General features: G+C 44.6%; 1 protein-coding gene across 2 annotated transcripts in view; it reads right to left on the reverse strand.

The window, feature by feature from the left end:
• Positions 1-5,985: 5,985 nt before the first annotated feature.
• The window catches only part of LOC125711318 (fibroblast growth factor 12-like), a 65,522-nt gene continuing 47,086 nt past the window's right edge, over positions 5,986-24,421 (reverse strand). For both annotated transcript variants that reach the window (XM_048980121.1, XM_048980120.1), the window contains 4 exons: positions 19,855-19,965; positions 13,067-13,170; positions 7,452-7,650; positions 5,986-7,186 (listed from right to left, as the gene is read on the reverse strand). In XM_048980121.1, the coding sequence (XP_048836078.1) occupies positions 7,056-7,186; positions 7,452-7,650; positions 13,067-13,170; positions 19,855-19,965 (545 nt within the window). In that variant the 3' untranslated portion in view covers positions 5,986-7,055. The remainder of the gene's footprint in view (positions 7,187-7,451; positions 7,651-13,066; positions 13,171-19,854; positions 19,966-24,421) is intronic.

Below are 24,421 nucleotides of genomic sequence, written 5' to 3' on the forward strand. Positions count from 1 at the left end.
AGCGCGCCTTTGGGGGGGGGGTTCTGTCATGCCCTGCTCGTCGGCTCCTCCTGTGTGCCACGCCCCCTGCTTACCCACGTGTGTTTCCCGGATTGTACCCAGCTGTGTCTGCTTATTTTCAATCAGTCCTGTGTATTTCAGTCCGTGTCTTACCTGAGTCCTTTGTCCGTCATTGATGTTGTTGGTATCTGTTGCCATCCTGTTTCCCCGTTTCCCGGACTTCCCCATTAAACTCCCGTTTTGCCCCGTATTCCGCTTGCCTGCTTGCTCCTTCCACACCTGCCCGCTTCACCCGACCGCCTCCCGTGACAAGTGTGATATAAGTCATTTAGGCAACTAGATTTGAGGAAGAACCTAAATAGTGGCTAGAAATGACTGACCAGGCAGACAGAAGTGTGCTTTTCTTATCTTACAAGCCATGGAAGGGTGGGATGGGGGACACATAAGTAGGGGGTAGGAACTGTGGAATAAGGCAGGGGTGTAAGAATTTAGGGTATATTCTTGTTATTTTAAAGAAGGTGTACATGATTATTTAATTGCATTTAATAGTAACTAGTAAGCTGCATTTTGCACCATGCAGCAAATACACATTAAAAACTTTAAAGAATAATGCCTTAGTTATTTTAATATAGACATCCTACAAAGTGCCCCATGGCTATCCTATCAAGTATATAGGATAGTCAAGTATAACCTACCAAAGAAACATCTGTTTCATTAATTTCAAAGCAGACAAGATGTATTCATCGTAAAACGTGTTGTATGCACCCATCATATAGTGGAGGGGTTGGCGTGTCTCCATTTTAAAAGGATGAAATGCCTAGCCAGTAAGGGGGGCATGGAATCGGATGGTGGAATACCGAACAGGGATGTTAGAGAATTAGAGGAGGTAGAACTATGTTTTGGCTCTGCCCCTCGATTATCTAAGTTCTGGACAGACATATTCAAAACCATTGAACAGGACATCAACATAGTACACATGCGCAAGACCGGGGGCCGTCTCGGACGTTCATTTTAGCCACGTTGTTCAAACAGGCTGGTCGCACGTACTTGAGCTGCGGGACTCACTCATTTCGTTTTTTAGCTACCGTCAGACTATTCCTCCTTAAAGCTTGCTGGTGAAATGCCTTCTTCAACCTTACAATGAAATAAAACACTGGTAAATACGTTAAACTTTTTCTTCTTCTTTTAACATGGTGGTTAAATATAATGAGTTTCTTTTAAAATAACGATAAAGTTTTTCTTCTTCTTCTTCTTTAAGCATGTTGGTTAAATATGGGTTTAAGTGCTTTCTTATTTTAAAATATGCAAAGTGCCCGTACTTTTGTGCCTACTCCTAACAACACGTGGCTGTGGCCGGACAGACCCCCGCTGGAAGTTTATGCACTAGCTTGCATTCATCCTGCTACAGGTATATGTTTTATTATTCCTTAAAAACGTAAAATAACACATTAATAAATATATGTAATGTATTTTTATTCTATTAAAGTTTAACAGCAACCCTTATCTCCCAAACCATATGGCCCCTATCGGCAACATGTGGCATAAGCATGTATGATAACATATATATGGATATAACCCCTCGACCAATCAGAATAAGGTATACACCCCCTCCTGCTTATGACGTCAGAAGCGGAGCCAAATTAAGCTCCACCCAATGCACATAATATTTTTTTTCTGGTTCAGTCTGTTGTGCCAACATGCTTTAAACGGTCCACCATATTTCACCCCCTGAATGACTACCGCCTGATGGCCGTAACATCTCTGGTCATGAAGGTGTTTGAAAGGCTTGTAAAAAACTTTATCTATTCATCCATCCCCATTTCCATTGACCTATTACAGTTTGCCTACCATCCAAACAGATCCACTAAGGACACCATTGCACACGTACTGCACACCACCCTCCCCCATGTGGACAGTAGAAATGGGAATTATGTAAGGCTGCTGTTTGTGGATTACAGTTCAGCTTTCAACACCATCGTCCCACTTAGACTGCTCACCAAACTGAGGGACCTGGGTCTGAACTCCCAGTTCTGCAGATGGGTGTTAGATTTCCTCACAGGTAGACCACAAATAGTGAGAGTAAGACCCCATGTGTCCAACACCATCATCCTCAGCACTGGAGCTCCTCAAGGGTGTGTTCTGAGCCCCCTGCTCTATACGCTGTAGACCTACGACTGCGTTGCCTCCAACAGCTCCAACACCACTGTGAAGTTTGCGGATGACACAGTATTAATTTGACTCATCACGATGAGTCGGCCTACTTGAGGGAGGTGGAGAACCTGTCAGTATGGTGTAGGTCCAACTGCCTCAGTCTGAATGTCAGAAAAACTAAAGAGCTGATATTGGACTACAGCAAGAAGAAGCAGCTCTTCTTTTCACCCCTCCAGATCAACAGTGTTACAGTGGAGAGGGTGGTCATCATCAAGTATCTTTGGGATTCTGCTCACTGAGGACCTCACTTGGCACTCACATGTCTGCACTCTGGTCACCAGTGCGAGAAAGCGGCTGTACAAACTAAGGCAGCTGAGGAGATTTAGGGTCACTCCAATGATCCTAAAAACCTTCTACTCAGTTGCTAGGGAGAGCATCTTGACCATGAACATTATGGTATGGTTTGAGGACTGTTCTCTAAAAGATCGCAAAGCCCTGCAGAGGGTGATCAGGGCGGCTGAGCGTTGTGTCAGATCTCCTCTGCCCTCCCTGTTGGACACCTACATAAAACGCTGCAGGTCCAGAGTAACAAAGATAATTAAAGACCCCTTATACCCTGCAAACTGTCTGTTCTGCATGCTGAACTCAGGCAGGAAGTCCTTTTGCCTAATGTCTAGGACAGAGAGACTCAGAGTTTTTTCCCCCGGGCCATAAGGCTTCTCAATTCAGCCTAATTCTGGTCCTTCTGTACACTTACTGTATATATGTTTGTAATAGAATTCACATATACTGCACATGTTCACTTTACTGCACACATAACTTTAGGCTGTACATCATCTCGCCATTGCACTATATTTAGATTGTATATTTGGATTGTATATTTAGATTGTATATATATATTGCAATTTTCTTTTTCTACTCCTACTTTACTTTTTACATTTTTTTCTTTTTTTACACAGTCATTTAGGGTGACTCAGAGATACATTTCACTGCAAGTTGTACTGTATGTGACGAATAAACCTCTTGAATCTTGAAATCTTCTAGTTGATTCAGAATTTTGTTTCAATGCTCACATAAGAAGCATTACTAGCATTTATCATCTACAGAACATAGCCAAGCTTCGGAAGATGGTCTCCCTTCATGGTGCAGAAAAATAAATACATGCCTTTATAACTTTCAGACTGGATTATTGTAATGCCCTCCTTTCTGGTTGCTCGTCTGGATCCTTACATAAAATTCAGCTGGTACAGAATGCAGCTGCCAGAGTTCTCACAAACACTAAAAACTTTGATTATATTAGCCCTGTCTTATCCTCCCTTCACTGGCTTCCAGTTAAGTATCGGATTGACTATAAAATACTGCTATTGACTTATAAAGAACTGAATGGCCTTGCACCAGAATGCCTTAGTGACCTGCTGACCTCATACAACGCTCTGCGCTTGCTTCCTTCTCAAGGCGCAGGATATCTGTTAGTGCCTAAGGTAGAAAGAGCTACGGCAGGCTGCAGAGCTTTCTCTTATAGAACTCCTCAGCTGTGGAATGGTCTTCCATCAGATGTGTGGGTTTCAGGCTCACTCTCAATATTCAAGTCTAGACTAAAAACACATTTATTCAGTCTAGCCTCTAGGGACTCTAGTCTTAGCTTTAGCTAATTGTTCACCCCCAGTTAGTTCTGTAGCGTGAGGTGTAGAGCTGGGTAGAGATCGGTGCCACTGGCTTTGGTTAAACTGAACTGTCAGTTTTGACACTCTAGCTTCACAATCCCTTGTGTAATTGGAGTGCTGACATTTCAGGGACTCCCCATGTCTGCATTCCCTCTTGCCTGGAGACCCCAATTTATCAAGATATCCTGCACACCCTGCTACATGCGACGTCTCCACTACTCATGACATCCTTCTGTCCAGCTCGCTCTTCTGCCTGTGTCGTCCTCCATGTATGCCCGGCTGGCTTGCTACTGGTTGCCTTGCGATCTGAAGGAGCACCAACACCGGCTTGTCATCACCTCCCTGCTCCCTGGTTGTGACTCATATTTTATGACTTAGACTGTGTGACCTGCCACTTAGCCATCTCTTCGATTTGACTTTCCTTGCCGGTCCCAGGAGAATGGGCTCCCCCTTTGAGGCTGGTCCCTCCTGAGGTTTCTTCCTTCTAGGGTGGTTTTCCTTGCCACTATCGCCTATGGCTTACTCACTGGGGGCTTTGGACTGCGATGCTGTAAAGCACTTTGAGACAATGTAATGTTCTGTAAACATGCTATACAAAAATAAATTAGTTTGTTTGTTTGTTGTATTACACCACTCCAATGCAGTCAGAGTTGTTTGCAGCACACCCAAGGATGTCCTCATTGTTTCTGTCACCATACTCCCCCTACCTTTACTCAGTTTGTTAGATACTGAATTAGTGGCTCAGCAGCTACAGCGGGATCTTGATTTAATTTGTGACTGGGCCGATACCTGGCAGATGAAATTTAACATCGATAAATGTAAGGTACTCCATCTAGGGAGCAGAAATATAAAGTACAGGTATTTCATGGGTGTCACGGAAATAAAGGTAGCTGATCATGAGAAAGACCTTGGTGTGTATGTTGATGCTTCCATGTCCCATTCTCGCCAGTGTGGGGAAGCAATAAAAAAGGCCAATAGGATGTTGGGGTATATCTCCAGGTGTGTGGAGTTTAAGTCAAGGGAGGTAATGCTAAGATTATACAATTCCTTGGTGAGACCTCACCTAGAATATTGTGTGCAGGTTTGGTCACCATATCTTAAAAAGGACATTGTGGCCTTAGAAAAGGTGCAGCGTAGGGCCACAAAAATGATTCCTGGTCTTAGAGGAATGTCATACGAGGAACGGTTACTTGAGCTAAATCTGTTCAGTCTCAAGCAAAGGAGACTGAGGGGGGACATGATCCAGGTATATAAGATTCTAACAGGTTTGGATGCTGTTCAAGCAAATAGTTACTTCAGCATTAGTTTAAATACACGAACTCGTGGCCATAGGTGGAAATTAGCGGGAGAACACTTCAAGCTGGATTTAAGGAAGCACTTCTTTACACAGCGTGTAGTCAGAGTATGGAATACCCTTCCTGATAATGTAGTGCAAGCTGAATCCTTGGGTTCCTTTAAATCAGAGCTAGATAAGATTTTAACGACTCTGAGCTATTAGTTTAGTTCTCCCCAAGCGAGCTTGATGGGCCGAATGGCCTCCTCTCGTTTGTATAGTTCTTATGTTCTTATGTTCTTATGTACCTAAACCCCACTGAGAAATTCTTTTCTGCATGGAGGTAGAAAGCTTATGACCATCACCCACATGATCATATGTCACTACTGGATGCAATGAATGTTGGATGCCAAAATATATCACCAGAGCAATGTCAAGGATGGATCAGGCATGCCAAGAGATATTACCCATGATGTATTGCTAGAGAGGACATCAGATGTGATGTCGATGAATACTTGTGACTAAATCGATAGGACCGGATAGATTAGAAATGTACAGCTATAATAATGTTACAGTCATTGACCAAATGCAAGTGTGTGTGTGTGTGTGTGTGTGTTTTTTGTTCTATCTGTAGTATCGACAACAAGTTTTTTTTCCAAAAGAATATTCTGTATTTACCCTACAGTGCAAAATTCTAAATTTACTCTAAAAAAGTTCCTTTAATGATGAACCATTTTGGTGGCTGTAATGCATTTTGGTGGAGGGATTAATTGTTTGGCCAAACTGTGAGTTGGTTTTGTGTGAAGAGTTTTGAGAAAACTACTTCAGTATTGCAGAGCGCACCTTAGCATTTGATAAAAAAAAACTGTGAGGCACACAGGCAGATAAAAACCAAAAGTAAGTCACAGCACCATTTATTTTTGTATTCATACTTTTTATTTGCAAATTATCCTGCTAGTCATTTTCATTTCAGGTTATTATTAAACACAAATGAATATGTCCGACTAGGACTAAACAACACAGTAACTTATAAAACGGGCAGTACAGGAACCCTCTTCATATGGGTGCTCTTTCCCTTCCTACTGTCAGAGTGTGGTCGGCGCCAGCCAGAAAATCACACCCTCATTTGCTCCCAGAGACATACATTCACATTCTCTTTCTCTCTACACGGCACATTCAGCAGCGTCTCCCATGCAGTTATATTATAGGAAATACAAACAGATCCCTTCTCTCCTCTGTCACCCGTGATATGGCCCATATAGCCAACTAGGACCATCATATTGTGATGATATCATTTTGGCAATGGAAGACTTTGTCAAAGACACATAGATTGATAGTATACATTCATGCTTCAGTAAAATGCCTGTAAACTATGGTTTAAGACACATAATGGAAGCAATTTTAATAATAATAAATAAGTACTCTGTTTAATGACATACATGGACCAGTCAAGATTCTATTATGACTTCAGGCAAATCTTCAATCCCCAGTGACACCCATCTAGACTCGTCAGCCATTCTTTCTTGAAACCAAGAGGCTGCTTTTGCTTTTACTACCTAAAGAGGCAAAAATCATTATAGTGCAAAGATTTTTGTTTATGCCCTTACTGATAAATCTTTCCCAAATTAAAATAAAGCTGAGAAAAAATTGCAACAAGATTATTATTTCAGCAACAACACATGTAAGCAAGTGCCACAACATTCTTAAAAATATTTTAGTTCTAACAGGATCAATGCTTACTTCAGAACTCAGTTTTGACATTAATATTGCAATTGTCAGATGAACTTCCTGGTGCCACACAGCAGGTTTTTGCATAAAATGTAAATTCATGTCCTGATTCCAAATATTATCCCCTTTTTGCCTAAAATAATTCACTGGGAAGAATGCCTTTTTTGTTGTCTTTTAGTTTTAGTTAAAGAGCATAAGAAAGGATGGAGTTCCGAAGCAGGGCCAGTCTATCATCACAGCTAGGAGCCATCTTGCTCTTTGGGGTCCTGGTTCACCACATCATCTTCATGTATGTTGGGAGTCCCTGAGCTTTTCCTAGATCGCGGTTTCTCCTCAAGTTCATGCAGTGAAGGTTCCTTGTACATGCAGACTGTGGGAAAGACAGAAATAAAACTGACAGAATAACCGTGTACTTTTTCATTTTTCAAATCTGCATATTTAGCTAGGAACTACGAAGTACATTTTTCATAGTTAAAAGCACAAGCCATTTGTAAGAAAAATATTAATTGTTTCATTACATGGAACAAGTGCTTCACCTATGCTTTGGTAGTCTTACCTTCACTGTGGAGTGATACATCATTAAAATGGTGTTCGTTTCTATATTACAACTAAGGACAGTGGTAAAACAGATCTACCTTCAATGGGTCTGGGTACAAAATGGGAGCAGGGCTTGGTCTTCTTAACATGGTTCCCCTTCATAATGTGCCCATCCTTGTTGAGCCCCAGGAACCAGCCTCGGCCTGACTCATTCTGACGGTACAGTGTCGATGAGTAGATCACATAGTAATTCTCAAAGACTGACTCCTTAAATTTGCACTCTGTTGTGAAATTTTCCTGTGTAACATTTAGTGAGAGAGCAGGGGGCAGGGGTTTGGGAGGATGGGGTAGAGAGAACAGTATTTTAATAAAACTTTTAATAAAACGTTTGTAGTGCTGAACAGCTGAAAGCAACTTTTTGGAAGATAAAGAGCAGGAATATTCAAATACAAGTAAACATATTGCCAGTCAAGTTTTTATTTTGTTATATTATTGAAAATAGATACAGTATTGAAAATAGAAGCACTCCAATCAGTGAGCTGTATGTAAGTGTGCTTTGGTTTGGTGAGAGCTGAACATTTCCAATACTACCTGTATTTCCAATACTTCCATTACTGCTTCTTCTATTATGTAGTCCTTGACTTTATCTGGTTTATGTTCAATGTATTGTGCATTCCAAATTTCCTTATTCCAAATGCAAAGCAATTCCTCGAGGAAGAGCACAAGTAAGACTCTAGAATGACCTAGATAACAATGGTTAGTTAAACTTGCTCCCAGCTCTGAAGTAGGACCTATTGTAAAACGAACATTCACAGCAGAATACCTACAACTTTTAATTATTAGTTTATAATATGAAGACCAGCTTCAGAGAACTGCTTTATGGATGCAGATACCATGAACTAATAATAAAAATGCAAAATTTGTAAAAGGGAGTAGGTGAAACTCCTCACTAATGTATGCTCAGTTTAAGGAAATCATTTCTTCATTATAGATGAGATGTGTTCCTTGGATTTACACCAACGATAATCAGTAGAACACCTGCAAAGGGATTCAGATTTTACAACCCCCTTTGCAAAATCAAGGTAGGATACAAATTTTTCATCCATCCATCCAATACAGGATGCGGTGCCAACCCATCGCAGGTGTAGTAATTTTCAAACTATAAATGACCAAAAACATTAAATTCAAGTAGGGAACTACTGATGAAATCCTGAAAAATAAGTTAACTTCCAGAATGAATAAAATTGTATTTCACTATATCATATATACATACACTTACCAGCCACTTTATTAGGAACACCATTCTAATTAAGCCTAATTGTGACCCATCACCACGAAATGAGTCTAATGGGTGTATTTCTACTAGTGTGACTTAAAACTCATTTCGTGGTGATGGGTCACAATTGTTCATGGCATGGATATGTGAGTTGCACATTCATCTTGCAAACCTGCTCAATTGCATTTAGTGGACTGGGGAGGCCTTTGAAGTTACACTAAACTCAGTGCAATGTTGATGGATCCAGTTTGTTCTTTGTGATATGATGCATTATCCTGCTTGAATTAGCCATTAGAACATGGGTAAATTGTGGCCATAAGGGATACACATGATGTGTAATAATATTCTAGGCTGTATAATTTTAACAATGCTTGAGTGCTATCAGGGGACCAGTGTGTGCTAAGAAAACATCCCTTACACCATTACACCACCACCACCAGCTGGGGTCCATAGATTCATGCTTCATTTCACTTAATTTTGGCCCCACCATCTGCAATTTTCAGCAGAAATCGAGACTCACTGGAGCAGGTGACAGTTCTCCAGTTTCAATAAGCTTATACCCACTGTAGCATCAGTTTCCTATTCTTAGCAGATATGAATGGAACCCAATGTAGTCTTCTGCTGTTGTAGCCTCATGGATTGGCATTTTGTACATTCAGAGTATATATATGCAAGTAATTTTGATTTACTTTTATAGTAATCAATTACCATCAAGATAATATACAAACAGTGTGTTTTCCTAGTTCATTCATTAAAGCTTTAGCAGTTACAACCATTCAGTACATCTTCAAAGTCAACAAACTGTGCCCGTGATATGGCACTGGATATGGATTCTGTCTACTGGTGCAAGCACCAGTGTTGCATGTTGAGAAAGTGACTTAGTATGAAAAACTGCACATTGAGGAGTAACTGCACATAATACCTACTGGTTTTTGTACAGTTTTAAGTGATGGAGTTGAGGAGTCTGATGGCCTGATGGTAGACACTGTTCTTGAGTCTGGTAGTCCGAGCAGTCAAGCTAGTGTATCATCTTCCAGATCTTAAGAGACTGAACAGCTGGCGTGCTGGGTGGCTGTGGTCTCTGATGATAGTGTGTGCCTTCTACAGGCACTGCTGAAGTGCGGTAGTTGTCATGAATGACAGGGAGACTCTTGGTGATGTGCTGTGCTGCCTACATTACTTCTTTGTAGTGATTGCCGGCTATGGGCAGAGGAGTTCCAGTATCATATTGTAATGCAGCCTGTCAGCAAGCTCTCAATTGTGCACTTATAGAAGATTGAGAAGACATTCTCAATAGTCATGGGTAAACAAGGAGTATGAGAGGAGACGGAGCACACAGCTCTGTGGTGTGCTCATGTTCAGGATCAGCAAGGAGGAAGTGTGGCTGCTTGGGGCCTGCCCATCAGAAAATCCATCTGCAAATGGACGTCCCCAGTCAGAGATCGTCAAGCTTGGAGACCAGTTTGAAAGGGATTATTGAACTGAATGCTGAACTGCAACCAAAGAAGAGCCTCCTCTCATATGTATTACTTTTCCCCAGGTGGGTGAGGACGGTGTGTGTCGTCAGGGTGATGACGTCCTCCATGGCCCTGATTGATCAGTAGGTGAACTGTTAAAGATCTAAGCTGTCAGGTAGGGAGAAGCAGATGTGATTTTTGACCACCTGCTTGAAGCACTTCAAGGTGACTGATGTCAGAGCAATTGGGTGGTAGTCATTCAAACAGATGACCCTGGTTTCCTGGGGACTGGAATGATGTTGGTTACTTTGAGTACACAGACTGTCTCAGGTTGAAGTTGAAGATATTGATGAACAGCTGGTTGGCACAACGTCTGAGAGTGTGGCCTGGAATACCATCTGGCCGAGGAGCTTTATGAGGATTGACCCTTTCGAAGGACCATCTCACATCAGCCGTTTGTAGGATCAATATTGCTGCCTCCCTGGCCATCATGGTAGGCTCTTTGTTGGCCGTGTCAAAACAAGCATAGAAGCTATAGAAGTAGTTCGTCTGGGAAGGATGTGGTGGGCAAGACACTTTTGTTTTGTTTTTCTTTTTTTGTTATTAGTATGTGATCCAGCGTAGTCCTCTCCACATGCCCTTGGGATCAGAGCTGTGGTAGTTGGATTGCACTTTGTCCCTTGGCATTCCCAATAGACTTCTGGAGGTCATATCTGGCTGTTTTGTAACATGCAAGAAGGCAGAGGTCTGGGCTTTGAGTTTAGCATAAATCTTACCATTAATCCAGGGTATCTCATTTGGATATGTAAAGACTGTGGCTTTTGGAACAATATTGTCAGTGCACTTTCTTATGTAACCTATGACAGAGTCTATAAAACCACTGATGTCTCCATCAGCTGCATCCTTAAACATTTGCATTGTCTCAAAGCAGTTCTGTAAGACCCCTCAGCCTCACTGTTCCATTTATAGATTACCGTGGAAACCGGTTTTTCCTGTTTAAATTTCTGCTTGTATACAGGCAGTAGTAGAGGGGAACAGTGATCTGGAGCGGGGCATTGGTTTGGAGTAGTTTTTGGTTGGGGTGTGGCTTTTTGTGGAAGTCTACCAAATCAATAAATGCTGCCTTTGCGTATGTGTTCTCTAGTCTGTTTATAAGGCTGTACAGTTTGTCTAGAGCTGAAGATTTATCAGCTTGTGGAGGGGATGTATATGGCTGAGAGGAGCAGTGAACTGAACTGTCTGGGAATGTAAAAGGGTCTTTTTTTGATAGTCAGCAGCTCCAGAACCGGAGAGCAGTGCATTGCTAAGATGCAGACATCCGCAGCCCACTACCATAAAGCATCCACCCCCTCCCCTCCACTTGCCTGAGTTCTTCAGTCTGTCTTTTCGGTGAACAGTGAAGCCTTTTGGCGTGATGGCACAGTTGGGCACACAGGGCTCCAGCCATATCTCAGTGAAAGCCAAAATGCGGCAGTTTCTGGCATCCCTTTGGTGTTTAATGCATGTGTGCAGCTCATTCAGATTATTGTCCAAGACTAAACATTAACGAGCAGGATACTGGGCAGAGGAAGCTTGTAGTTTCTCTGTCATGTGCGGCACAAAATTCTGACACACTTCTCTCTCTTTGTTTTCCTAAGGTGATGGGCAAATTTACAAAAGACCCAGGAGAGTGTGGCGTCCAAAATATGAAAATTCATTTTAAATCCCGAGCTGGTTGATGATCGCAGCTCCAAAATGCTCATATACAAACATATACAAAATTGTCTTCTTAAGTACTGATGGATAAATAGGCTAAAAGTAACCATAGTATACTGTCTTTCTAGAGAACATTAGCTCATATAATGGATACCATAATACATCAGAATTCGAATACAGACTTGGTCAAGAGGTTCAATTACTGTTTGACTTTAGAATGGCTAAGATACATGTCAAAACTGATTTTAAATGCAGTCTGACTTGCTGCCAGACATGGTGGTTCAGCATCTTAAAAACAGCCACATTACAGGAATTTTCACACACTGCAATATCAGCAAAAATGGTACAATAAACAAAAACAATCCAGTCAGTTGCAGCTGCATGAGCAAAAAAAAAAAAAAAGCTTAGAATAGAATGCCCAGTCTGTAAAGCTAACAGGAAGGCAAAAATACAAAAATGACAGGTCATTAAAAATGGTATTTATTGATCTCTGGCTAGGGGCGGCATGGTGGTGCAGTCGTTAGCACTCCTGCCTCACACCTCTGGGTCCCAGGTTCGAGTCTCCGCTTGGGTCACATGTGTGTGGAGTTTGCATGTTCTCCCCATGTCGTTGTGGAGTTTCCTCCAAGTACTTCAGTTTCCCCCCACAGTCCAAAGACATGCTGAGGCTAATTGGACTTGCTACATTGCCCGTAGGAATGCATGGGTGAGTGACTGGTGTGTGAGTGTGCCCTGCGATGGGCTGGCCCCCCATTCTGGGTTGTTCCCTGCCTCGTGCCCATTGTTTCTGGGATAGGCTCCGGACCCCCCACGACCCAGTAGGATGAGCAGTTTGGAAAATGGATGGATGGATGAACCTCTGGCCAATAAATCCTTTATTCCCAAAGCATTGAATCTTATTAACATGTTACCTAGCAGATTTAAGTGTTTAAGTGTCTAGTGTATTTATTTAATGCTGTTACATGGCTCAATGTTGTTATGTTGACTTGTATGTCTACATGTTGTGATGCCATAGACAAATTTCCAGCCTTGGCTGGACAATAAAGGTTCATTCTATTCAGAAATATTTACCTTTACGTGTATTTATTTAGGTTTTATCCAAAGTTTCATGCAAGATAGGTAGATATTACATTACAAAGCACCTCTGAATGCCCAGCTAAGTCTTACCTGTTATTAGCAAGGTTTACCTAATAAAGTGGTCACTATTTGTATAATAAAAATAAATGACTATATTTTAAAATTCATTAACACACGACACCAATGGAAGAAAGTAATCAGGTCTTACTGAGCTGTACAGGAACCCCTCTGCATTCATGGCTACGTAGAGTCCGGCCTTTACTCCTTGGATAGCTACCACTCTTAGACCCACCGGGATGAGATTAAACAGTGCTGGAAATCACAAGAAGCAGCCATGTCACACATAACTTACTCGAGTTTCAATGGGAAGTAATATTCCTTCTAAGCATAAAATAAATTTTTAACATTCTGGAATATTGGGAATTTTGGGGGAGATTCCAAAAACTGAAAATAAGGAAAAAGATTTATAGATATGTATAATTTATAGATATATTGTCACGCCTTCCGGGCGTAGACCGGCGGAGATGTCCAGTTAGACACTAAGACGGGAAACTACAAAGGCTCAGCACACGCAACTACTGTTGCGAAGTAACATACCGAGCGTTTACTTCTCCGTTGTATTTCCTGTATTCCCTACCACTTCTGTCTACCTTTTGTGTGCTCCTTACCCTATTTACCTTCCTTCCTCAGATCAGCCCTCGACCCTGAACCTCCTGTCCTTCCTTCCCTGCCAGCCCCGGGACCCTTCGTCTCCCCTTCCCTGTGTCTCAGTGTCCCGTGCCTGCCCGTAGGACTGACCACCCCGGCTTCTGACCTTCTCTTCCGACCACGACTATTCTCTTCATCTCGTCCCTTGAAAGCCCTTAGCCTAGCTGATCAATAAAGATCAATTGGTTCTGCACTTCTGGGTCCGTGCTTGCCTGCCAGAGCTCACCTGACAGAATACTTCGCCTAAAAGAGATGGATCCAGCGGAACCAGCCCCCTTAGAGCAGCGAGTTGCAGTCCTGGAGCACCTTCTCACAGCACAAGCTGCCCGCGTTCCTCTGCCTGCCTCTCCCCCTCGCCGCCCTGCTGCACTCCAGATCACACTGCCAGAGTGGTATGACGGTAACCCGGATCACTGCAAAGGCTTTCTCATGCAGTGCGGCATGTATGTCGAGGAACACCTGGAAATGTTCGGAGATCCCACAGCCGAAGTCAGGTTCGTGATCTCCCTCATGACTGGTAGAGCGTGAAACTGGGCAACCGCGCTCTGGGCTGACCAGAGCCCTATATTGAATTCGGCTCGGGACTTCCACCAAGCTCTGTTGGAGGTGGTCGATCACCCTGCAGTCGGCCAAAATCTGGGGTATTGCCTGTTAGAGTGTCGTCAGGGAGCCCAGTCGGCTGCGGAATTCTCCCTTGAGTTCCGGACCATCACGGCTGGGCTTCGGTGGACGGAGGATTGCTTGAGGATTATCTGTTGGTGGGCTTTGAATCAAGAGCTGCAAGAGGAGCTTGCCTCTTCAGGAGAGACTGGCACCTTTGACGAGTTTGTGCGACTCACGGTCTGACTTGATAACACGATCAGGGATAGGCGCAGCAGTCGCCATCCATCTGCCGCACACAGAGCGACGCCGTCACCCGCGACCGACCATCCAGAGCCCATGCAGCTGGGCCGCTCCCCTATGACAGCCGGTGAGCGACGCAGACGAGTCCAGGGAGGGCTGTGCGTGTACTGTGGAGAGGCTGGCCATGCCATTCGCAGCTGCCCTGTACGACCGGAGAGGGAGGCGCCTTCTCTGCCGGTAGGTGTCTCGTCGATCCATCCTTCCGTACACGCACAAATCACTGTTTGATACTAAAATGCGGGGAGAAGCAAATCGCAACCAGAGCGCTGATTGATAGTGGCGCTGCGGGCAGTTTTATTGATCTCTCCCAAGCGCACCAGCTCGGTGTGATGCTGCAGACCCTACTGTACCCCATATCCGTCATGGGGGTGACCGGAGAGCGGATGCAGGAGGGGACCATCCGGTACCGCACCGTTCCCCTCTCTCTCCAAGTGGGCATGTTGCATGAGGAGAACCTGCAGGTGTACATACTCCCGAGGGCAAAGGATAAGCTGATTCTCGGCTTAACCTGGCTTCGGCGTCATAACCCGCGGATCGACTGGAGAACCGGTGAGCGTCTGGTCTCCCAGTTGTCTCACATCCTGCATGCCTGCTCCCTGCATGGCCACCCGGATTGAGAGTCCTGAGCCAGAGAAGGGGAACCCAATACCGTCCAAGTATCAGGAATTCGGGGACATGTTCAGTAAAACTAAGGCGTTCCAACTGCCGCCTCACAGAGACTGCGAGTGCACCATAGACCTCCGGAGCGGGGAAGACTCTATCAGGTGTCGCTCCAGGAGGAGAAGTCCCTCGAGGCCTACATCTCGGAGGGGCTAGCGCAAGGTATCATCCGGCCATCCACATCTCTGGTAACCGCTGGTTTCTTTTTTGTCAAGAAGAAGGATGGGGGGCTCTGTCCATGCATAGATTACCGGGCTTTGAATGCAATATTGGTTAAACGCAGGGAACCGCTTCCCCTCATCCCCTCATCCCTCGAACAGCTCCGGGAGGCAACCATATTCACAAAACTGGACCTGTGTAGTGCCTATAACTTAATCCGGATTCAGAGAGGGGACGAGTGGAAAACAGCCTTCATCACCAGCAGGGGGCAGTATGAACATCGGGTCATGCCATATGGATTAGCTAATAGTCCGTCCATCTTTCAAAGTTTTATGAATCACGACTTTCGGGACATGCTAGGTAAATACGTTGTAGTCTACATTGATGATATCCTCATTTACTCTCGCGCCAAGCAAGAGTATGTTAACCATCTTAAACAGGTGCTGCAGCGTCTGCGTGAACATCATCTCTATGCCAAGGGAGAGAGATGTTCCACCAGACGAGTGTGAGGTTCGTGGGCTATGTCCTCCGCCCAGGAGCCGTGGCCATGGAGGCTCAGAAGGTAATAGCCATCCAGGAATAGCCACGCCCCCGGAATCTCAAGAAGCTGCAATGCTTCCTGGGGTTTGTAAATTTCTATCGCCGGTTCATCTGGAAGTTCAGTCAGGTAGCGGCACCCCTCATCACGATGACCCATGGCCGACCTACCCGGCTAACCTGGGACACCAGTATCGGCTTTCAAGAGCTTGAAAAGAGCTTTCTGCTCGGCCCCCGTCCTTGCCGAGCCTCGGCCGGAGCTCCCATTCGAGGTGGAAGTGGATGCCTCCGAGGCGGGACTGGGGGCAATTCTGATTCAGAGGGACCCAACCACTGGACGCCGCCACTCCTGTGCCTACTATTCACATAAGTTGTCACCAGCCGAAAGGAACTACGACGTAGGAGATAGGGAACTCCTCGTCATGAAGTTGGCACTCGAGGAGTGGCGGCATTGGCTTGAGGGAGCCCGTCATCCCTTTGTGGTACTCATTGACCATCGCAATCTGGAGTACTTACACAGTGTTAAACGCCTGTCTGCAAGCCAGGCTAGGTGGGCTATCTGGTTTGCCCGCTTCACCTTTCGTGTGAGTTATCTCCCAGGGTCTTGGAACGTCAAGGCGGATGCCCTTTCTGGTCAGTTCGACACCCCCGAGGCCGGAGATCGGGCCGACCCCATCCTCAATCTGGAGTGCTTCACCGCCACCATCACCTGATCCCTTGAGGAACTCATCCGTCAGGAGAATGAGGCTCACCGCGTCCCGACGAGCTGCCCTGGAGACCACCTGTATGTTGCCAAGGCACACCGGGCTAGCTTGTTGTGGTGGGTCCATGCCCAGCAGGACACGGGACATCCAGGAGCCACGGCTACTTTACGTTTGGTTGTGAGGCGGTACTGGTGGCCCGGGATGAGAAGGGAGGTAATCTCCTACGTAAAGTCCTGCCAGGAGTGCGCCCTGCTGAAGTCAGCCCACCAAGCGCCAGCAGAACTGCTCCATCCTTTACCTGTGCCCTCTCGCCCATGGTCTCACATCGCCATGGATTTCATAACGGACCTGCCCCGGTCGCAAGGTAAAACCACCAAAATGTGTCGTCTGATTGCATTGCTGAAGCTTCCTTCAGCCAGTAAGCTCGCGGATCTCCTGGTCCAATGGCTGTTCCAGTATTATGGTATCCCGGAGGACATCGTTTTAGACCGCGGACCACAGTTTGCCTCCCAGGTCTTTAAAGCATTCTGCCATCAGTTGAACATCTCCCTCAGCCTGTCCTCCGCTTACCACCCTCAGTCAAATGGCCTGGCTGAGTGGATGAACCAGGAGGTCACTAAGACCCTTCGCCTCGTCAGCCGCGGGAACCCTGCTAGCTGGGCTTCTCACCTAGTGTGGGCCAAGTACACCCTCAACTCACGGGTGAGTCCTAGTACATCTGTTTCCCCATTCCAGTGTGTCCTGGGGTGCCAGCCACCACTCATCCCATGGGATTCGCCTTTGGGCAATGTGCTGCATGTGGAGACCTGGTACCAGGACAGCCGACAGGCCTAGAGGCAGATAACGCAGGCTCTATGCACCCAGGCCCAGAAGAGGAAGATTCAGGTCGACAAGTGTCGGCGGAAGAGCCCTCCTTATCGGGTCGGGCAGCAGGTCTGGTTGTCCACAAGAAACCTTAAGCTCCCGGGATGCCGTAAGCTCATGGCCAGGTACCTTGGGCCGTTCCGGGTCTTACAGAGGATAGGGGCCATGGCGGTAAGGCTCCAGTTGCCAAGGGCATATCGGATCTGTCGCACCTTTCATGTCTCCCTGCTAAAACCGGTTCGCTACGCCTGGAGGATGGGCTCCTCGAACTACCACCACCAGGGGTTCCCAAGGACTCCCCGGCCAACCACGTTCAGACCATCTTGGACTACCGACGCAAAGCAGGCGTTCTCCAGTACCTAGTCCAGAGGGTCGGCAGCGGCCCCGAAGAACGCTCCTGGGTCCCGGCCCGAGAGGTTGGAGATCCATCTCTCACGACCGGGTTCCACCAAGCTCATCCCTCCAAACCAGGGCCGCGGCCTCGGAGTTGCCCTCGCTGACGTCAACGGCCTCCAGGAGGCAGCCATCAGGGGGGGTACTGTCACGCCTTCCGGGCGTAGACCAGCGGAGACATCCAATTAGACACTAAGACGGGAAACTATGGGAAACTAAGTCGGCAAAGTATTTGCCTATGTTCCATAGCGATACCGAGCGTTTACTTGTCCGTTGTCTTTCCTGTATTCCCTACCACTTCCGTCTACCTTTTGTGTGCTCCTTATCCTATTTACCTTCCTTCCTCAGACCAGCCCTCGACCCTGAACCTCCTTCCCTGCCAGCCCCAGGACCCTTTGTCTCCCCTTCCCTGTGTCTCAGTGTCCCGTGTCTGCCTGTAGGACTGACCACCTACGCTTCTGACCTTCTCTTCCGACCACGACTATTCTCTTCGTCTCATCCCTTGAAAGCCCTTAGCCTAGCTGATCCAATAAAGATTAATTGGTTCTGCACTTCTGGGTCTATGCTTCCCTGCCAGAGCTCACCTGACATATATGTATATTAATAGATATATTATAGATATATGTATATTAAGTCTTAACAGTTTTTAAGTTTTCAAGGATGCATGAAAAACTGTAAATTAGAGCAATATACATAATTCTTTCAAATTATTGAAGAAAAATATACAGCCTACTTTCCATGAACTTTAAGAAAATATTTTCCAAGTTGAATGTGCTTGGAAAATTCCTTGAAATAAAATAAAAGAGTTTACTTTCTCTTTAATATTCTCATGTTCATAAATACCATAGTGCACTTCAGCTAACAATGAAGCATGAAATGTTAGCACTTGAGCAATTAAAGTTTTGCAACCAAGGTGATAAATTATCTCTTGTGCTTGCTTAAGAATTATTATTTAATCCTAAATATCTTTCATTTTTAACTGAAAACTAAGAAATGGATTAGATGTGCTAAAATTTAAAAACAGAAAAATTAAAAACAAAATATTCATAAAAACAAAAACATTCTCAATGAAAAGTAATACTACAAGAACTAGGGCAGAATATGAGAAACCCTGGCAAAACACATAATCAGCAACAAATAAAAATCACAGACAAATGCTTTAAATACATTAAAAACATGCAAGTTTTCCAGTAACAATACAGCCTTTGCCATCAATGTACCTTACCAAACATATTAGCCTATATTGAATATTAACTAAAAATAATAACTCACCTATAAAACACCTGGAAAAAAACAGGACTGCAACAAACATTCAATAATTTTGATAAATTCAAAAGTGAAAATGTTTTAAATTAATTAAACACATTAAATTAATCTCGATTACTTTTCATTTTCAGTCATTTTCAGAAAATATGGCAGAGGGAAGGCAAAAAAAGCCAGCTGTCAACACCCAAAGCAAAGAAACAACATCATGTTGCAGACATGCATAAACGAGTATTTGAAACAGAAATATCCTGGTGAAATGGATAATTTCATGAGGTTAACTTGCTAGGTAACTCAGCTTGCTAGTCTGAAACATATGTAAGTCACATAAACATAGTAAACATAGGGAAAACGGGTAGCTTGAGGCAAGATTATGTGAATATTTATTATGATAGATGTTTTATAATCTGGAACATACATCGCAATATAAAACTATTTGCTGTTCATTGACACTTTTCATTAAGCACTTTGCATTTCATTATAAACAAATATTATATAGAATAATCAAAAATACTGATAATCAATTTTTCAAATTATTCGGCAGCCCTAAATGAAGAGTAAATATACCTTGCTAGTAACTAATCCATTAATACAAGTCATGTAAACATTAACATCAATTATGTAAAATTATTAAAACACTAAAAACTAACCTTTATATGTTACATAAAAAAAATTCTTTATTAACTCTTTTGTGTGAATCTTAAATTTAACTCTTTTGTGTGAATCTTTTGTATGAATCTTAAGCTTATTCCAGGCAAACATCCAGCTGGTGCATAGTGGATGCAGTAGAATATAATATACCTACTATAGTCACTGTTCTCATCCTTTGTCCCATCAACGGAGCCATCAGGTTGCATCTGCAAGTAGAATCCCTGCTCACTGAACAGTCGCGTTACTATTCCTTTCAGCTGTGCTTCTGCAACACAAAACATTCCAAGAAAAAATAAACTCCACATTATCCGGAACAATATCACATTTTATGCAAAACATGATCCACTAAAAGGCCATAGACATCAGTTTCTTAATTGAGTTATGGCAGTTACACATAAATCAAAAGCTAATTATACCAAGATTTGGTCATATTGTTCTTCTATACTAAATAGCCATTTTATTTGGTTTGCCTTTGAAAGAATTGTTATACTTTAACCAATATAGCTAATGGCTATCTGACTGGTATTCAGATAACATATATTTCCCTTATTTGACAAAGAAAATCAGTTTGTTGAAAAACATTTATGAATATGGAAGCAAGGGGATCAATCAAACGTTCGGTGCAACAAAGATAGCTTGGTACTGCTAACGTTTTGTTAATCAGTCGCATGGAATTATACAGTGAGTTATTATACACAGTATGGAAGAGGAACGATCTCCTCAGTCTATCGGTGGAACAAGACAGTGACAACAATCTGATGCTGAAGCTGCTCCTCTGTCTGGAAATGACATTGTTCAATGGAAGCAGAGGATTCTTCATAATTGACAGTAGTCTATTCAGTGCCCTTCGCTCTGCCACAGATGGTAAACTGTGCAGCTCCATGCCTACAATAGAGCCTGCCTTCCTCACCAGTTTATCCAAGCGTAAAGCATCCCTGCTTTTAATGCTGGCTCCCCAACATACCACCGTGTAGAAGAGGGCGCTCGCCACCACCATCTGATGGAACATCTGTAGCAGCTTATTGCAGATGTTGAAAGATGCAATCATTTTAAGGAAGTATAGATGGCTCTGTCCTTTCTTGCATACAGCATCAGTATTGGCAGTCCAATCCAATTTGTGATGAAGCAGCACTCCCAGGTATTTATAGGTCTGTACTCTCTGCACACAGTTACCTTTGATGATTACGGGATCCATGAGGGGCCTAGACCTCCCAAAATCCACCACCAGCTCTTTGGTTTTACTCGTGTTCAGTTTTAGGTGGTTTATGTCACTCCACTTAACAAAATCCTTGATTAGGTTCCTATAATCTTCCTCCTGTCTACTCCTGATACAGCCCACTATAGCAGTATCATCGGCAAACTTTTGGACACGACAGGATATTATTGGAAGTCCGATGTATACAGGCTGAACAGGACCGGAGAAAGCATAGAACCCTGCGGTGCTCCTGTGCCGCTGACCACAATGTCAGACCTACATTTCCAAGATGGTCTGTCTGTGAGATAGTCCACTATTCATGCCACCAGGTATGAATCTATGATGGGGTCATTATCAGCTTGTCCCTAAGGAGTAGTGCCTGAATGGTTTTAAAGGCGCTAGAGAAATCCAGGAACATGATCCTTATCGCACCACTGCCTTTATCCAAGTGAGAAAGGGATTGGTGTAACATATAGATGATGGCATCCTCCACTCTCACTTTCTCTTGGTATGCAAACTGCAGAGGGTCGAGGGCATGGTGGACCTGTGGCCTCAGGTGGTGAACCAGCAGCCACTCCATGGTCTTCATCATATGTGATGTAAGGGCAACAAGCCTAAAATCATTCAGCTCCCTAGGATGTGATACCTTTGGAACTGGGGTGATGCAAGATTATTTCCAAAGCCTCGGAACTCTCCCCTATTCCAGACTCATGTTAAAGATGTGCTGTACCCAGCTCCAGCGCCCTGGCCTTCAGGAGTTGAGGTGATGCTCCATCTAGACCAACCGCTTTACTGGCACAAAGCCTCCGCAGGTCTCTGCTTACTTGGGCTGCTGTAAATGTGGGCAGGGCAATGCTTGCTCCTATGCTAGTAGCAGCAGAAGGATGGGCTGAGAGTGCAGTACTCTGAGGTGAGGGCGAGAATGGGTTAGGGTGGTCAAACCTGTTAAAATAGTTATTCATCAGATTTGCTTTCTCCACATCTCCCTCGATGGAGGCACCCTGCTTCGAGCTGCAGCCATTTATAATCTTCAACCCATCCCACACTTCTTTCATGCTGTTATTCTGCAACTTTTGCTCCATCTTACTCCTGTACTGATCTTTCGCCGTCCTGAGCTAGGCTCAAAGTTCCTTCTGCACGCGCTTGAGCTCATGCTGATCACTGCTTTTAAAAGCCCTTTTCTTCTGGTTCAAAAGGCCCTTAATGTCACTTGTAATCCATGGTTTGTTGTTAGCATAGCATACTGTTCTTACTGGAAACTCCATAAAGAAGTTGATGTAGTCAGTTGTGCAGTCAACAGCCTCCTCAATGTTCTTCTCATGTGACCACTGTAGAATATACCAGTCTGTGGTTGCAAAGCAGTCTCTCAGAGTCAATTCAGCCCCAGGGAACCACTTCCTAAATGAGTGTGTGCTTGTAGGTAACTTCCTAACTCTCGGATTGTAGTGAGACTGTAGCAGAACCAGGTTATGATCTGCTTTCCCAAGCACAGGCAGCAGGGTGGCGCTGTATGCATCCTTAACATTTGCATACAGCAGGTTAATAATTCTATTTCCCTTGGGTGGTACAATCGAAATATTACGAGAAGGCAGGTAATGTTCTGTCCTGTGTCAATAATCTCCTGAAATTGACACAAGCGCCTCGGGGTGGTCTGTTTATAGTTTATAAACAGCGGAGTGGATAACATCACACACCATCTCCACATCTGCACGAGGAGGGATGTAAATAATAAGCACAATAACATGTGCAGCCAACAGTTTTACAGTCAACAGTTCGATGTCCCTACAGTTCACAAGTCCAGGGTTACACCACCTTGTGTTCACATAAAGAGTGAGTCCTCTGCCTTTCTGCTACCTGCAAGTGTGCTAAACCCGGGTAGTTTCACGCCAGCATCAGGGATGCTAGCCGTTAGCCACGTCTCACAAAAACACAGCTGCATTCTCTATAGGTCCTGAGATTTTTCACCAGCACAGCCAGCTCATCGATCATATTTGGCAGTGAGTTCACGTTTCCCATTATCACAGAGGGCACTGGGGACTTATACCGTCACTTTCTCGCTAATGGCTTTACTTTTACCTTAGCTTTTAGCTTAGCGCCAGCTCTGTTGCCACGATACGGTCTTCTTACCTCGTCAGGTAAATAGGGAACCACACTGGCATTGGCCTTTGTTTTCAGTGCTAAAAGTTGACTACCTGCATAAATGAATATATTCATATAAAAATCCATGTCCAAATACTAAAAAATAAAAAGTAAAAGCGATAAAAAGAAAAATGTACACGGAGCTGCTGGAAAGGCTGCCACTCACTGTGGCACCATCTTGTCCAGGATCTTCTATCTTGCTCAGGACGCCAACAACCTGCAGTACTTTTCATTTCAAATAAATCGTGGGGTTGCCAACTTCGGTCAGCAGGCTGGAGTGAGATTTTCAATTTGAGATGTCTGCACATATATGTAACAGGTTTAGGTTTATAATGGTGTAATATAGATTTGCCGTAAGATTTCCTGTGTGAGTCTGAAAGCATGAGTGTCATATTCTTGAGATTTGGTAACCCTGAAAATGTACATTTTTTGTTTCACCTGAGTTGATTTATATAACAAATTACATTATATTATACAGTTGTTAAAAAGTGGAAACTTCAATGAACATGAAATCACCAATAAACTATGTCTACAGTACAAATATTTATTTTAATACTTTTATTTTAATATTCAGAGAGAGCAGACTTGGTGGCATTAAAGCCTATGCACTTTTTCTTTGTTTTTGCACTAATAGCACTACTGATTTTACAGTATTCAGTTTCTTGATAAACAAACATATGTTTATGTTTCAAATAAGAGTGAAATCTGTGTCTTTGTGTACTGCACAGTCAGACTGTCACGCCCAGTTCGTACGATCCTTGTGTGTGCCACGCCCCCCTGATTATCCACGTGTGCTTCCCCGATCGTCCAACCGATCGGAGGAGGAGGAGCTTGAATGGGACCCCTCGGGGACCCTCTTGGTGACTCCTCCACCCTCACCCCAGCGAGCTCAACCCCGGCCAAGGAGCCGGATGTCTGTGTCTCGTAAGGGGAGAGGACACAGACGGTGGGCTGGGGTCCCTCCCACCCTGCCCCCTGGCTCGCCCTCCCTCGCCTGCGCTGGGGCTCGGAGAGCGCCTGCGGGTCCTGGCCCCCTGGGTCGGCTGTCGCCTGCGGGTCCCCCTCCGAGGCCTCATCGCCATGCTTCACTCCCGCCTCCGACTTCTCATCAGTCGCCTGCGGGCTCCCCAGATGCGGCTCCTCAGTCGCCTACGGTTCCCCCCACTCCAGCGCGTAGGAGGACGTCACCGCCTGCTGCAGCTCCCCCCCTCTCCTTGCCCTCGCCAGGGTCCCCTCCAGCTCCCTCGTCCCCTTCCTTGGTTATCCCTCCAACTCCCTCCTCGGCCCCTCCGTCTGTCCCTCGCCCTGCCTCCTCTGCCCCTCCGAGGTCCCCTCCTGCTCCGGCCTCCCGGCCGCCTGCGGCCCCTCTGGGTGCTGCCCGTCGCCT

The sequence above is a fragment of the Brienomyrus brachyistius genome, chromosome 17, assembly GCF_023856365.1.
Source record: "Brienomyrus brachyistius isolate T26 chromosome 17, BBRACH_0.4, whole genome shotgun sequence".
NCBI classification, from domain to species: Eukaryota; Metazoa; Chordata; class Actinopteri; order Osteoglossiformes; family Mormyridae; genus Brienomyrus; species Brienomyrus brachyistius.